The 16,626-nt window shown below is 51.7% G+C and overlaps 1 protein-coding gene across 8 annotated transcripts in view; it reads right to left on the reverse strand.

The window, feature by feature from the left end:
* Positions 1–16,626, reverse strand: part of CFAP54 (cilia and flagella associated protein 54) — a 208,028-nt gene that overhangs the window by 75,942 nt on the left and 115,460 nt on the right. For all 8 annotated transcript variants that reach the window (XM_048835513.2, XM_048835512.2, XM_048835511.2 and 5 more), the window contains 4 exons: positions 6,357–6,465; positions 4,952–5,104; positions 1,022–1,216; positions 210–297 (listed from right to left, as the gene is read on the reverse strand). In XM_048835513.2, coding sequence (XP_048691470.2) covers positions 210–297; positions 1,022–1,216; positions 4,952–5,104; positions 6,357–6,465 — 545 coding nt within the window. The remainder of the gene's footprint in view (positions 1–209; positions 298–1,021; positions 1,217–4,951; positions 5,105–6,356; positions 6,466–16,626) is intronic.

Below are 16,626 nucleotides of genomic sequence, written 5' to 3' on the forward strand. Positions count from 1 at the left end.
ATAGTTACTTCATAGAGACGCATATATATCGGTTCCAGAGAAAGCCATTCATTGATGTAGTTAGTAGAGAAAATGGATGGGAGAACAATATGGAAATGAAGACAGCAGGTTAACTCATAGAAGAACTGAAAGTCAGGAGAATTATAGATAAAATTACAAAAATAAAAAGTGTCATTTTTGTATCTACTGTTCATCCAGTGACTATGTACCTCTTCTTTCCTGCATAAAAGTGAAGATTTCCAAGTTCATGTAGAGCCTGCACCTTGAGGTCTCTCTGGTTATTTATTTGAAGGATTTCTGTTTTTCATCAATTAGAAAAAAATCCATTATAACATTAAAACCATTACTGGATCTTGAACAACTTTGTAACAGAAATAGATTTGCACACAGGAGATAGTAAATAAGATTATGAATATTTTATGTAAAGGTTTCTGAGGATTTGGGGATATTTTAATTTCAAATGTGTGACTATGGACCCAACCCTATTCCTACAAACTCCAACTGGAGCAAGACATATGCATGAATCTCTTTCAGACTGATTAAATGGACAGAACTTGTTTGAAAATAAGCATTCATGATACAAATGCAATTCTCTCATTTCTACAGGTTGCATACAGCAGTTTAAAAAATCATAAACCCCCTTAGCTGTCAAATGGTTTCCTGGGAAAAGTCTATAAAGAGAAGTAAAGGGACATGGTCAGATGATAAAATCATGAGCCAGATTCTCAACTGGTGTAAATCAGCGAAGCTCCACTGAAGTAACATTTTTCATATGAAGAGATAACTACTGAAAATTGTGACTGAGGTATTGGCTTGTTTTGGATCATATTGGGGAAATTATTTTTTATTGCGGGGTGGGGGTAGGGGCTGTCCCATAATCACTATGTGGATGGGGAATACCTGCTGTGAAGACTGTCTGACATGAAAGGGACAGAGAATAAAACTGCATGAAGAAGAACATGAACATAGGTAAACAGAGTTGTTTGTATTAGCTGTAAACAAAAATATGTAAATATCTTACCAATAGTTTTTTCATATGAAGAGACAACTACTGAGAGCTGTGACTCAGGTAATGGTCTGCTTTCGACCCTACTGGGGAAATTAAATTTTTCTTGAGAAAGGTCATGTGGTTTTGGTAGAAATGTCAGTTCAGCTCCCACACTAAATTCCACTTTTTCATTTGAAGAGATCCGATAGGGTACTCTTCCAAAGGTATCTAGGTCAGAAATGTAATTTACTTACTAAATATAGTTTACAGCCATATTTCCTTCACATAAATGATTCTAAACCATATCACCCAAACAAAATATTTTCAGTGTCTGATTTCTACATGACATTTCTGGTCTTTATAATAGCAGGTTAGAAGGAATAGCCAACTTGTGATTAAAAGTGAATAAACATGGGAAAAGAAAAGCAGGCTGCATTTTTCAGAAACATTTTCTATCCCTGCAGTATATATATTAATTTGCACTGAATAAATGAACAATGACACACTGAGCATTACTTGTACTCTGGATTTAGCCTGAAAGCACTAAACAAACAAGTTTTTAAATGTTCCTATTTGCCCCATATAGCTTTCAAGGAGAAACTTTCCAGGACCAGAAAGTCAGTCAGCAACTCAACACAATGTCAATCCAGAGATATACAGCAAATTAAGTAGTATTTTATTTTACACAGTGATGAATGCTGGAATCATTGCAGACATGATGTTCTGTATGCCAAGTAACCGTGGTTCTTCAAGATGTGCTGTCCATATGCACTGAGGCTGACCTCATACACCACATGGTATAAAAGCTGGGGTGACCCCAAGTGTCCCTCAGTTCCTTTGCCAGTATAGAATCCAGGTGTTATAGGATTCTGTAGTTGTGTGGAAGAAACATGGGTTGTGGAATACACCTCTAGAGGAATCACAAGTACAATAAAGTAAGTAACTGTTTCTTCTTCTTCTTCGAGTGCTTGTCCATGTTATTCCACTCCTGGTGCCTTACAAGCAGTAACCTACATCATGAAAGGTGGATGCTCAGAGTCTACCTGAATAGCAACTGCAAGACAGTTTTGCCAAAGTGGGCATCAGATTTTCATGACTCTACTAAGGAGTAATTTTGTGTAAATGTATGTACTGAATCCTATGTTGCTGCCCTACAAATTTTTCAGATTGGAACACTTCTCAATGAAGCTGTGGTAGCTGCCTGAGCCATCGTGAAGTAAGCTATAATGTTGAAGCTGGGTCTAAATTCGCATATTCATAGTATAGCTTAAGGCAAGTAGAAATCTAGTTGAAAAATCTCTGGGTCTAAGTAGCTTGATCTCTTACCCTATCTGTATAAACTACAAAAAGCAACATGTGGAGTTGGTCACATGTTGTGGAGGTTTCCCTCAAATGAGCGAATCATCGAGGTATGGGTAAATCTGGACTCCTTGTTTTCTCACATAACAAGGGCCCTCAATGAAGGCCCTCAGTGCTGCCAATAGACCAAATGGTAGAACACTCTACAGATTTTGGAAAATACCCACTTGGAATCCCAGCAGGATGAGCAGGATGGATTACTATGTGAAAATAAGCATCTTAGAGGTTGAGAGCTGCATACCAGTCTTGTGCCTCAATGAAAAAAAGTTACAGAGGGCAGTTTTACCACCTAGAACTTGAATTTGCAGCTGAAGGTGGTTAGCTGTGTCAAGTCCAAAAATGTGCACCACTTCCTTTTTTCCTTCAATATTGAAAAGCATTAGGAATAAAACCCCTTCCCTTTGTATTATAGAGGCACTTCTTTCACTGCACCAAAACTTAGAAGGGACTCCACTTCTTGATGTAACACACTCTTGTGAAAGGGGTCTCTGAAAAGGGATTGGGAATAGGGCTGGTAGGTGGGGAGGTCTGGATTTCTCTAGAATACCCCACCTCTGTGATCTCTACATCCAATGGTCTGTAGTGGTGAGGTTCCAGGCCCCACAAAAATAAAACAAATGGTTCTGAAAAGCAGGGGGGAGGAAAAAGATACTCCAGAAAATGTACATGGCTCCCAAACAAGGAGTCAAATTAGCTGCCTTGATGATGACATTGAAAGGTCAACAGATAATGAAGGAGGAGGCAGATGATTTCCTCCTCTGGTATCTTTTTCTCTTTTTAGCAGAGGCCATCTGAACCTTCTGAGTGTAGTAACTAGAGCTGGTTGGAAATATTTCAACCAATTTTTTTTATTGGAACCAAAACTTGTATGTTTCAACAAAACTTTCAATGAGAAGGTTTCTAAGGTACAGAATTGATTTTTTAGGGTGGGGGGAAGAGAGAGAAAGAGAGAGACACCCTCCCCCCTCAGAAAATAGCACCATGCGAGGGCACTCATCTGACACATGGAAGACCCAGGTTTAAGTCCCTGCTCTGAATCAGGTTTTATTCAACCAATTTCTGTTGGTCAGAGAGACAAACTGTCAAGTTTACCCAGAGCTCTTCTTCAGATCCGGAAGCTTGAAAGCTTGCCTCTCTCACCAACAGAAGTTGGTCCAACAAAAGATATTACCTCACCGTCTTGTCTCTCTAATATCCTGGGACTAACAAAGCTGCAACAACACTGCATACCGCAATATAGGCAGTTTTAAACTCAAGAGACTACATTTGACCATATTGTAGATACGTTCATAAATGCTGATCTTGCATTTATTTTTTAAAAGTTGTAATTCATTGTGTCTTGAAAAATAAATGTTGTGATGCTGAAAGATGTTAATGGCTGCCATCATGAGGGTCTTTGACCTATAGATAATCAAAGACTGCACTGTCCTAAGTGCTCTTCTTTCAGGCTGAGTAGAAGGAGCAATCAAATGTTCCTCCATGTAGCTACCACAGTAAAATAGGAAGCCACATCCCAAGGCACTTGGGTACAGAACAAGGCCTGAACACGAACTAATCCAGGGAGAATAAGAGGAGGTTAACTGAAACTATTTGCAAATGCAAGGGCTATTATATTGGTTACAGCTGTATGTCTGAGTGTGAACTGAGAAGAAAGCCAGCAGAAACATGAGAAGCAGTCATGCATATGGCACTGTGAGGAAACCTAGAGACAGAAGCTTTTCTGAGGCACAGTACTCACTGGAAAGGCAGACTTGGATTTCTGAGAAAGGAAACTGCCTGCTGTTCTTTGTTTCTATTATGTTCAGGGAAACAGAACTCTATATACAATCCTTGTAAAAAAAATAGGACTGCATTAGAGACATTCCTAACTCTATCTTCAACTTCTCCTCCTAATGAAAATAACTCATCAAGAGGCCCAAATACTGGCTAACAACTCAGGCCAAAAAAGGGCAACAAGAAGTAAATGGATAACGTAAAGCTGTAATGAATGAATGAAGCTGTAATGAAGAACATAAGAACAGCCGTACTGGATCAGACTGAAGTTCCATCTAACCCAGTATCCTGTCTTCTCAGAGTGGTTAATGCCAGGTGTCCCAGTGGGAATGAACAGAACAGGTAATCAACAAGTGATCCATTCTCTGTTGCCCATTCACAGCTTCTGGCAAACAGAGGACAGGGACACCGTCTCTGCTCATCCTGGCTAATGGCCATTGATGGACCTATCCTCCATGAATTTATCTAGTTCTTTTTTGAACCCTGTTATAGTCTTTGCCTTCACAATATCCTCTGGCAAAGAGTTCCACACGTTGACTCTGCATTGTGTGAAAATATACTTCCTTTTTATTTTTATTTTTTTGAAGACTATGGCTGTTCTTATGTTCTTAAAGAGAAAAATGTTTGATTAAATTTTGGCCTTACCAGAGTTCAGAATTTTTCTTTAAATAAAAGTGACTATTATCTTACTCTCAACTATCACTGAATTTTAAAAATTGATTTTCCAATATTTGATACTAAAAATATGTACCATGTGCAGTCACTTGTTATAGGGGTGGCTTGGAACCACAAACATTTGATAATTAAGGGACACCATAATAAACACCTTACCTTGTGTGTGAGCAAGAAATAGCGAAAGCAATTTTCTGCTGTGTCTAAGTGCTCTGCTGTGGTATTTAGATTTTTCTAGGGTTTCTCTGAAACATTTCAGTGTGTCTGTCACATCAAGAGGGACACAAACTAAGGATTGTGCTTGACTGCCATCTAAAAGGAAGTAGGAATTAGTAACAATTTTTATATTTTACAGTGAAATATAAGAGCATAGATGTAGTTGAACAACTTCTCAACTATTAGACAAAATACATTTAATACACTGGGTTGATTAGATTTCCAATTGGTTTATGAACATAAATCTAAAGCATTAACAGACAGTTAATAACACTACTTTTAAACTTTTCAAATATGTTTTAGTGTTGTAAATAATAGATGGAGCACTGGGCACCAGAAGTGAGAGCAAGGATTCTGTCTTTATTGTGCTCTCAATGTCATCTATTGTTCAGTGATTTTACCCAGCTTCCTTAATTCACCCCCCACGCCCTCTCTTGTATGTGATACCTTGACACATATGTGATATTTAGAACCGTCTTCTTTTTCCTTCTGAAGGACCTGCCAAGGCTTTAAACTTTTCACTATTATCCAATTTTAATAGATTTGAAAGGCTCTTCTTATCATTACAACAGACCTGAACTATCTAGTCCAGGGATGGGCAAACTATGGCCCGGGGGCCACATCTGGCCCTTCAGATGTTTTAATCTGGCCCTGAAGATCCCACGAGGGATCAGGGTCCAGAGCTTGTGTGGCTCCATGCTGTAGCTCCGTACGGCTCCCGGAAGAAGCGGCATCTCCGCTCTCCAGCTCCTATGCGTAGGGGCAGCCAGGGGGCTCCGCAAGCAGCCCCTGCCCCAAGTGCTGCCCCCACAGCTCCCACTGGCCAGGAATCGCTGCTTGAGGTAAGTGCCACCTGGAACCTGCATCCCTGACCCCGTCCTGCACCCCAACCCTCTGCCCTAGCCCTTAGCCCCTCGGTCCTAGCCTGGGGCACCCTCAACCCCTCATCCTCAGCCCCACCCCAGAGCCCGCATCCCCAGTTGGAGTCCTCACCCCTGCCCCCACACCCCAACCCCCTGCCCCAGTCCTGTGCCCCTTCCCAAACCCTGAAGTCCTAATTTCTGGCCCCACCCCAGAGCCCTCACCCCAACCCCCAATTTCATGAGCATTCATGGCCTGCCACACAATTTCCATACCCAGATGTGGTCCTTGGGCCAAAAAGTTTGCCCACACCTGATCTAGTCTCTTTCAAAACAATATTTCTGAAGCACTCATACAGTTGTAAAAACAGAATTCAATAGCTTCCTAATTTCTATGAAAGAGAGATTCTGAGGTAGGGTAAAAATTAATACAAAACAAAACTTTTTGGAGAAAGAAAGGACTGGATTATGCTGGAATGTGTTCTGACCTGTATAAATATCTGGCATCTCAGGAACAAAATGGTGTCCAGAAACTGTCACTTCATTAAATCTGCTGGCAATATGCAACTGTTTTCCAATGAAGTTTCTGCAATTTATCTAAAAAAGAAGGTTTTCCACTTAGTCACTCATTTATAATTAAAATGGCCAATATTTTGTAATGTGGATTCCCCAAGTTAGGCACCTAAATCCATACTTAGAGGCCTAAATAAAAGAGGTCTGATTATCAAAAATACTAACCAGCTGCAATTGCCATATAAATCAACAAGAGCTTCAGATGTTCTGCACTCTGAAAAGCAGGCCTCTTAAGAATCTAGATGTAAAATCACATGCCTAACTTTCAGGCATTCGAGTTTGGAAATTTAGGGCCAAGACATCTACGTACTTAAAACTATCCCTCATTTCTTGCTTGTCAGAATTAAGAGCCATACAATGACATGCAATACACTATTACATATCATAACTTTCAATTTGTCATGTTTCTCATAAAATATTAAGCTTATTGTATTATTAGGATAACTGAGTAAGAATCATGGTATTGTGACAAAGTTCCTGCTCTACCTTGGTAGGTCTTGCGCTTATTGGCGGATTTGCTCGCCTTGGAGCTTCACGGCAGCCCTCAGCTTGGCCATTTTTCTGAATTCACAGTCCAGATCAACTCCTCCTGTGTCTGACCAGGAGTTGGGAGGATTTGGGGGGAACCCGGGCCCGACCTCTACTCCGGGTTCCAGCCCAGGGCCCTGTGGAATGCAGCTGTCTAGAGTGCCTCCTGGAACAGCTGTGCGACAGCTACAAGTCCCTGGGCTACTTCCCCATGGCCTCCTCCCAACACCTTCTTTATCCTCACCATAGGACCTTCCTCCTAGTGTCTGATAATGCTTGTACTCCTCAGTCCTCCAACAGTCCGCGTTCTCTCTCTCAGCTCCTCACACACATACACATACCACAAATTGAAGTGAGCTCCATTTTAAAACCCAGGTGCCCTGATTAGCCTGCCTTAATTGATTCTAGCAGCTTCTTGATCGGCTGCAGGTGTTCTAATCAGCCTGTCTTAATGGTCTCCAGAAGGTTCCTGATTGTTCTGGAACCTTCCCTGTTAGGAAACGGAACGTCTTTTGCTTGCTCCTCAGCTATCTGCTTTCTATTCTTTCCTAAAGCCCCCTGGCCCGGATTTTTCTTACTTTTTGCACCTGCCTTAGTCCCCCCCCGACCGGGTCAGACGCTTTTTGGTTTTTCTTTTCATTTTTTGTGTTTTTTTTTTCCGTCTACGTCCTTCGCCAGCACCCGCCCCCCCCACGCCTGCTTTCGGGCGCAGCTACTTGCCTCAGCTGGGCCCCCAGAGGAGGGGGGGGAAGATTGCCGATTTGCTGTCCGGGGGGGGGGGAGTGGAAACCCCCAGACCCAGCCGTCTTGCCAGCAGCTCGGACTTTACAACATTCTTAATATGCCGAAGGCCTTGGAACACAGCCAACACAGCCGGAGAAGAAGATTTCAGCAGACAGAAGAAATAATTCAAGGGAGCTATAAATCATCGTGAAGAGGGCCGTAAGATTGAGTAACTTTCTGAATTATACTCTCGTGGGGGGGAGTTTGACTGTGCTTACTTGCGTTTGTGGCGGCACAGGGGGTGTGGCGTGGAGACCCCCACCCCCGATCCATCGGTGCCCCTACCCCCCCATCGTTATTACAACTGTCACGGCCCCCCCGCCGTCTGTCCCTGCTGGCAATCTGCCATCTCCTTTCGGATCCAGCTGTTCGCTTTGAACTTTGCCTTCCGGACCGGACACAACAGCCGACCAACCGAGACTCTTTGGACAAACGTGTGTGGGTCTGCACCCCCCCCCCCCCGGATTGCTTATCCCACAGCTTGCCCCTATTACTGGACCCCGATTTTGTCCCCCCCCTCCTCCCAGTCCCCCCCCCCTCGGCATTCCTTCTTTTCCTGTCTGCAATCTAGCGGAAGGAGGGGCTATTCCGTTTTCTCCCCTCCCCCCCTCCTCCTTCCGGTGTCTCCCTGTCTTTCCCTGCTCACAATGGCGGGGAACGAGAGGGGTGAGATTGCTTCCACAAAATTAGTTGTCCCTTCCCCACCACCACCTCTGCCCGACCCCCAAGGTCCCCCCCCTGCCACTATTGCTAAGATACTTGCCACCCCCCCTGCTGGGGCACCGGTAGCAGGAGGCACCAGGGTGATTGCTGCTGCTGCTGCACCCACCGCCCACCCAGATTCTAGGAAACCCCCCCCGGTTCACCGGAAGGGCCAGGGCGGGTGGAAAGGAAAGGGCCCCGCTAAAACCACTGAGCCCGCCATGGCAGGGGCTGCCCCCACCGCTGCGGCCTCATCATCAACCGTGGCGCCCCTCCCTGTGTTTCCCTCCACCAGCTCTGCGATTGCCCCTCCCCCGGCCCCCAGGACGTATGCCCGGGCGGCGGCGGGCTCTTCCCTACCTGCCGCCTCGTCATCTCGCCCCCCCCCCCGCCTCCGCCACCACCGCCAGCGGCCGAGGCCCTTTCCCCGCCTTGACCAGGAAGCACGGCGTCCGTTGCCTCCTGGTGCCCGCCTCGCCCCACGTGGAGACATACGTGCAGGCGTTGGCGAAGGTGTAGGACCCACGGCTATTGTGGCGGCCTCCAAGATGTATGGGAAGGTTGTTTTCTTCTTAGCCTCGGAGGATGCCGCCCAGGAGGCGGTAGAGAGGGGCCTGACGGTGGGGGGGGTGTTTGTCCCCCTAGAACCGTTAGAAGACCTGGGCGTCCGCCTCGTCCTTACCTCCGTTCCTCCCTTCTTACCCAATGCTGCCCTGTTACCCGCTCTTTCCACCCTGGGGAAACTTGTCTCTGTTATCAGCCCTCTCCCGTTGGGCTGCAAGGACCCCACCCTCCGTCACATTTTTTCGTTCCGCCGGCAAGTGCAGCTTCTACCACCGGCAGGAGCGCGTGACGACGAGGCGTTTGAGGGGTCCTTTCTAGTCCCCTACCAGGGAGCCCGCTATCGGGTCTTTTATTCTACCGGAGAGGCCCGGTGCTACCTCTGCCGTTCAGCGGGGCATGTCCGCAGAGACTGCCCTTTGGCCCGGGGGGGAGGGGCACCCGAAACCCCCGAGACCCAGCCGGACATCGGCCCTGTTGCTGCCGACGCCCCTGGCTGCCCGGCACCTGAAACCAACCCTCCTCCTACTCGACCCATTGCTGCTCCCGTCCGGGCCCAGGAGATACCTTCCCTACAACGCCCGGACGAGCAAGGGAGTTTCACCCTTGCTAGTACCAACCCAACAGAGCCCATGGAGGAGGGTGGGGCAAGGATATTATCGGGTATAGGAGAGGGCCCTCCCCAAGGAGAAGCCCCCACCCCTCATGTTGCCCCACCGCTACCTCCCCGAACCCCTAAACCATTGCCTCCGCCCCCCGACACGACCCCTGCTAACCAGCCCCCAGATGATGCTATGGAGGCCTGGACCCTAGTCCAGGGGAAGCGAGGCAAGCGGAAGGCACGAGCTCCGCTGCATCCACCCGACGCAGAAGCCCCCCGGAAGACCAGGAAAGGAGGCACTGCTATCGAGCCTCCCGCCACGGCCGTGAGCGAGATCCATCCGCTGGTGTCGGGAGGGGAAGACGGACTGGCATTGGAGGGCAGAATCCCCCCTCCACGGGAGACCCTCCCCTCCGAGACTTCTGAGGACGCCCCTTCTGCCTGGACGCTACCCGAACCCCCCGCGGATCCTGAGGTGGCCATTGAGGCGGGCCCTAGAGGAGAGGCCCCCGGGGTGGCAGGAGTTGGCCTCTCCCCCGTGTATGCGGAGATTGAGGCCCTAGATTTGACCCCGGTCACCCAGGGAGGGGATGATTTGCTGCCGGCTGGCCTTGAGCTGGACAGCCTTACCCCAGCCTCCCTTTCCCCATGCTCCCTCCCCTTAATTGTCTTCCCGGGTGAGCACTCTGCAGACAGTGGTCCACCACCTGATGCCATGGCCGCCAAGACCACCATGGAGCCAGCATCTAGCATTATTGGGAGCCCCCTCCCTCACCCCTTAACCCTTGACTCTGCTCAGGAGGCACTTTCCTTTAGCTGCTTGCCTCCTGCACCCCAGAGCCTTACCTCTGCCCCTGCCCCCACCCCTGCCCCTGCCCAAAGTCCCTCCTCCTGTAATGTTAATGCCGCCCCTGGGGTTATTTCCTTTCCGCCTTTTGCAGATTCCCCCCAGGGAGCAGTCTTTGCACTTTCTAGCCGCGACCCATTAGGAGTGGCAATTTTTCCCCTGCCATCCCCCTCCACCCCAAGGCATGAAATGAATTTAATAACCCCAGCCTGTCAGACGCCCCGTCGGTGGTCCGCACCCTGTCTACCTGCCTTAGCGGACCACGAGGCTGTATTAAGAGTCCCATCAGGGAATACCTCGGGAATTGTAACCCCACCCCCCCATGAGCTGCGGCATGCGCTACGGAAGTTCCTAGAACACACCCGTGGCGCCCGCGACAGAGCACAGCTGGCTCTTCAGCTATGGGGGGACTTTGATCAAATCCTCCAGGCCACAAGGGCCCTTATAAAGGAAGGCAGGGGGCAAGGAAGGCGCGGTGCTGCGGCCTACGAGCGAGCCCGCAGCTTCCGACACGATCTACTCACCCACGGGATGGGTCATGGGTTGCTGCGCAACCCGCCGGGGGCCCTGAATCCCCCCGCCAATACGAGGCCCCCACCCCCCCAGCCCTCCGCATGACGCCTCTTATTATTGCGACCCTGAATACCAGGGGCTGTAGGATGGCTCTCCGCAGGTCCCAGGTGCTCTCTTACCTTCGGGAAGGGAGGTATTCTATAGTTTTCCTGCAGGAGACTCATACGGACCCGACCGCCGAGGACAGGTGGCGGCTGGAGTGGGGGGACGGGGTATACTTTAGCCACTTCGCGACCTGGCAGGCTGGAGTGGCAACCCTGTTCTCCCCCAACCTACGGCCTGAGGTGCTAGGGGTTAATGAGGCCGTGCCGGGCCACGTGCTGCACCTTCGAGTCCGTATGGAGGGGCTCGTGGTTAATTTTGTCAATATTTATGCCCCGCAAATGAGCTCCAGGCGGCCACAATTTTATCAGCAGGTGTCCGACTTTCTCGGCACCCTGGATTCGCACGAGTGCCTGGTCCTGGGAGGGGACTTTAACACCACCCTCGAGGAACGGGATCGCTCAGGGGCCGAACCGAGTCCGGCCGCTGCAAATATTCTCCAAGGGATAGTTGACCATCACTCCCTAGTGGACGTCTGGCGTGACCATCACCCAGATGACACCTCCACGTTCACCTTTGTTCGGGTGGAGGCCCATCGGTCACACCACTCTCGGTTGGACCGTATTTATTTATCCCGTTTCCACCTTTCACAAGCCCACTCCTCCGCCGTTCGGCCGGCCCCATTCTCTGATCATCATTTAGTTACTGTAACGGTCTCCCTCCGTGCAGAGAGACCGGGGCCGGCCTATTGGCACTTTAATAACAGCCTGTTGGAGGACGAGAGCTTTGTGATGTCCTTCCGGGAGTTTTGGCTGGCCTGGCGGGAGCAGTGGCGTGCCTTTCCCTCGGTGCGGCGATGGTGGGATCTCGGGAAGGTGCGCGCCAAGCTCTTCTGCCGTGACTACACTCGGGGCACCAGCCGACGGCGAAATGCGGCGATAGAGCAGTTGGAACGGGAGGTCTTAGAGATGGAGAGGCGCCTGGCCGCCGATCCCGAGGACCCGTCCCTCTGCGGACCGTGCCGGGAGAAGCGGGAGGAGCTTCAGGCCCTTGAGGACCACCGGGCCCGAGGTGCCTTTGTTCGGTCCCGCATCCGCCTCCTTCGGGAGATGGACCGCGGCTCCCGCTTCTTCTATGCCCTGGAGAAAACGAGGGGGGCCAAGAAACACGTCACCTGCTTTCTTGCAGAAGACGGTACCCCCCTCACGGATCCGGAGGAGATGTGTGGGAGGGCCCGTGACTTCTACACAAGCCTTTTCTCCCCGGACCCGACCGATCCTGACGCTTGTGAGGTGCTCTGGGAGGAACTCCCCACGGTCAGCGTGGGCGACCGAGACCGACTAGAGTTGCCTCTCACCCTGGCCGAGTTCTCGGAAGCCCTCCGTCGCATGCCCACCAATAAATCTCCGGGCATGGACGGGCTGACCGTGGAGTTTTACCGCGCGTTCTGGGACATTCTCGGCCCAGACCTAGTCATCGTCTGGGCTGAGTCCTTGCAGAGCGGGGTCCTCCCTCTGTCATGCAGGCGAGCGGTGCTCGCTTTGCTGCCGAAGAAGGGGGACCTCCGCGATCTACGAAACTGGCGTCCCGTCTCACTCCTTAGCACGGATTACAAAATTGTAGCGAAAGCAATTTCGCTGCGGCTAGGGTCCGTGATGGCGGACGTGGTCCACCCAGACCAGACCTATACTGTCCCAGGTCGCAGCATTTTCGATAACCTCTTTCTAGTCCGAGACCTTTTGGAACTCGGGCGGAGAGATGGTCTATCGTTCGCCCTCCTGTCTCTTGATCAGGAGAAGGCGTTCGATAGAGTAGACCATGGGTACCTCCTGAGCACTCTGCAGGCGTTTGGATTTGGACCTCAGTTTGTGAGTTTTCTCCGGGTGCTGTATGCCTCCGCGGAGTGTTTGGTTAGGCTCAACTGGACCCTGACTGAACCGGTCAGCTTCGGGCGAGGAGTGCGGCAGGGGTGCCCCCTCTCGGGCCAGTTGTACGCTCTGGCGATCGAGCCTTTCCTCTGTCTCCTCCGCAGGAGGATGACAGGGTTGGTGCTGCGGGAGCCGGAGCTGCGGCTGGTCCTGTCGGCGTACGCCGATGACGTACTCCTCGTGGTCCAGGACCCGGGAGACTTGGCGCGAGTGGAGGCATGCCAAGCCATCTATTCGGCAGCCTCCTCCGCCCGAGTCAACTGGGTCAAGAGCTCTGGCTTGGCGGTGGGGGACTGGCGGCAGGTAAGCTCCCTCCCACCCGCACTTCAGACCATCCGGTGGAGTGCGGGTCCACTGCTCTATCTCGGCGTTTACCTTTCCGCCACGCATCCTTCCCCGCCGGAGAACTGGCAAAATTTAGAGGGCGGGGTGATAGAGCGGATCCGGAGATGGACGAGGCTACTCCGATGTCTCTCCCTCCGAGGGAGAGCACTGGTGCTTAACCAACTAGTCCTGTCCACGCTCTGGTACCGGCTCAACACCCTGGCCCCGGCCCCGGGTTTCCTGACCCACCTCCGGAGATTGATTCTAGAGTTCTTCTGGTCAGGAATGCACTGGGCCCCTGTTGGAGTTCTTCATCTACCCCTGAAGGAAGGAGGGCAGGGCCTGAAGTGTCTGTACACTCAGGTCCGCGTTTTCTGCCTCCAGGCCCTGCAGAGGCTCTTTTATAGTGCACGTAGTTCGGCGTGGAGCATACTGGCGCACGCCTTCCTGCGCCGTTTCCAAGGGTTTCGATATGACCGGCAGCTCTTTTATCTTTCACCGAGGGGTTTTCCGCGAGACCTCTCTGGGCTGCCGGTCTTCTACCAGGACCTCCTCCGGGCCTGGAAACTGTTTTTAACAACCAGGTCCGTGGCGGCCACCGTGGGAGCAGATCTCCTCACGGAGCCCCTGCTACACAATCCCCAGCTCCGTGTGCAGGTGGCGGAGTCCCGCTCGGTGCGCCAGAGGTTGGTCCTGGCGGAAGTCACGAGGGTCGGAGACCTCCTGGACTACGACCGGAGAGACTGGCTGGATCCCCTGATGCTTGCTCGGCGCATGGGGCTCTCCAGCCTCCGAACCCCCCGGCGCGTACTTCAGGAGGTGAAGGCCGCTTTGACCCCCGCTGCTCGGGCTTACGTTAGCCGAGCCTTGTGCGAGGGCGCACCCCGCCCATCCCTTACCCCAGGCCCGCCGGACCTTTCCATCGGGCCCCCACCCCGTAGATCCCAACAAACCCCTCACCCTTTCACTGCAAGCCGGCTGCACGAACTGCAGCCGGTAAGCTTTCAAATTGCTTCACGGAAATACTTATATACACTTACGCTTCACACCCTTCATGCCCATACCCTGGTGTCCCGCCCCGATACAAAGTGGCGGGATCTCCTGCCACCTTTGGAGGGTGAGCAACCTCGGTGGGCCAGCCTGTATTCCACCTTGGTCCCAAGGCCCGTCGGGGACATCAGTTGGCGGCTCCTTCACGGAGCTGTGAGCACGGGCGTGTTTTTGACACGGTTTACCCCCATTCCGGACACTTGTCCTTTTTGTAATGTGAGGGAAACCCTGGCGCACGTGTATTTAGAGTGTGCCAGATTGCAGCCCCTTTTCCGGCTCCTCACAAATATTCTATTACGCTTTTGGCTTCATTTTTCCCCCCACCTTTTTATCTATACACTTCCCATCCGTGGCCCCACAAAGTCGCGGGATCTTTTAGTCAACCTCCTCCTAGCTTTGGCTAAAACAGCCATTTATAAAACCAGAGAGAGGAGGTTGGCCCACGAAACGTCCTGCGATTGTGGGGCCGTTTTCCGATCCTCAGTACATTCACGTATCCGGGCGGAGTTCCTCTGGGCGGCATCCACCGACTCCCTTGAAGCATTCGAGGAGCGGTGGGCGCTGTCTGGGGTTCTCTGCTCGGTGACCCCGTCCGGTTCCCTCCGTCTGACCCTTTGATTGAGGGTAAGACCGAGAGACGCCAGCCCCAGCCGTCGCCGCTGGGGATACCATCATTCCTGTCATCTAGGAGGGGTCCTATAATACATGGGTGTCTACCCCCCCCCTCCCTAAACCGCCCACCCCGCAGCCGTGCCCATCTTACCGGGCACTCTCAGAAGAGGGAGGATCGGTGACACTGGGCGCGGCACTAGGTAACTCGAGGGGGTGGAAGACCACGAGTGTCGAGGAAGCCCCCCCGCTCTAGGCCACCAGGTAACTCAGGAGGGTGGAAGACCACGAGTGTCGAGGAAGCCCCCCCGCTCTGGGCCCAGGCTAGCCTGAACACTTCTCCCTCCTGAAAGCTGCTGTGTTGTACCTTCTGATTGCGTTGTTTTGTTGCATAGTTGTTTTGTTTCTTTGGTAATTCTGTAAGCGTTACCAATAAACTTTCTTTTTGTTTCAAAAAAAAAAAAAAAAAACCTTCCCTGATACCTTACACAGGGAAAAGGGACCTACTTAGCCTGCTCTCCTGCTGCTGCCCTCTGGCCTGGGCTTTCCTTGCTTTTTGCCCCTGCTTTTGGCTTCCCCCCGACCGGGCCAGACGCTCTCCCCCCTTTCTTTTCTTTTTGTTTTTTTTTTTCTTTCTCTGCTGTTGCTAGCGTGCTGGCCGGCTGCCGGCTGGCTATTAGCCCGCCCGCCCTCAGACGCTGCTGCCGCTCCAGCTGAACCCCCCCCCCCCCGTGAGAGAGGGGAGGCCTGCCAGCCCGCTTCCCTGGAGGGGGAGAGTGGAAGGACCCAGACCCAGCCGCTTGCTGTTTGTCTGCAGACCCGTCTCCGGTTGAGAGGAATCTTATCACTTGCTCCGGCATTTCTGGAATGCAAAAAAGAAAACCCGGAACAGACAAAGAAACAGCCATCTACCAGAGGAACACCGCCCGGGGAACTTACAAATCACCGTGGAGGGGGCCCAAGACTGAGTAACTTTCGAACTGTGCTCTCGTGTGGGGGGAGGCCTTGACTGTGTCGTGACTGTGTTTGTAGGGACACAGGTGGTGTGGCACGGAGCTGCCCCCCGATCCATCTGTGTCCTCCCAACCCCCATACTATGATCTTCACCCCCACACACACTCCACCATCTTTGCTGGCTGTCTAACATCTGCCTCTGGAATCAGCTGCTTGTCCTGATTCCACCGTGTGGACCAGAAGCACCTGCCAACCAAACAGGACTCTCTGGACAAGCGTATGGTGGTTCATGTGCCCCCCAACCCCGAATTGTCCACCCCACAGCTTGTCCCTTTCTACCTGACCCCAACTCCTGTTAACCACCTGCCACCGCCCCCGCTGGGGCATCGGCAATGGAGGGCACCGGGGTGACCTCCGCTGCTGCCATGCCCATCGCCTCCCCAGTCTCTAGGGAAGCCCCACCAGCCGGCGGGAAGGGCCAGGGCAAGAAAAGGGGAAGGGCCCCGCTAAAACCACCGGGCCCTCCATGGCAGGGGCCACCCCCACTGCTCCGGCCCCGTCACCGACCACAGCCTCCTTCCCCGCTGCCCCCTCCACCAGCTCTGTGGGTGTCCCTTCCTCAGCCCCCAGGAAGTATGCCCGGGCGGCGGCAGCCCCCCTGCCTGCCGCCTCGTCATCTCTCC

Source organism: Caretta caretta, chromosome 1 (assembly GCF_965140235.1).
Source record: "Caretta caretta isolate rCarCar2 chromosome 1, rCarCar1.hap1, whole genome shotgun sequence".
Lineage (NCBI taxonomy): Eukaryota > Metazoa > Chordata > Testudines > Cheloniidae > Caretta > Caretta caretta.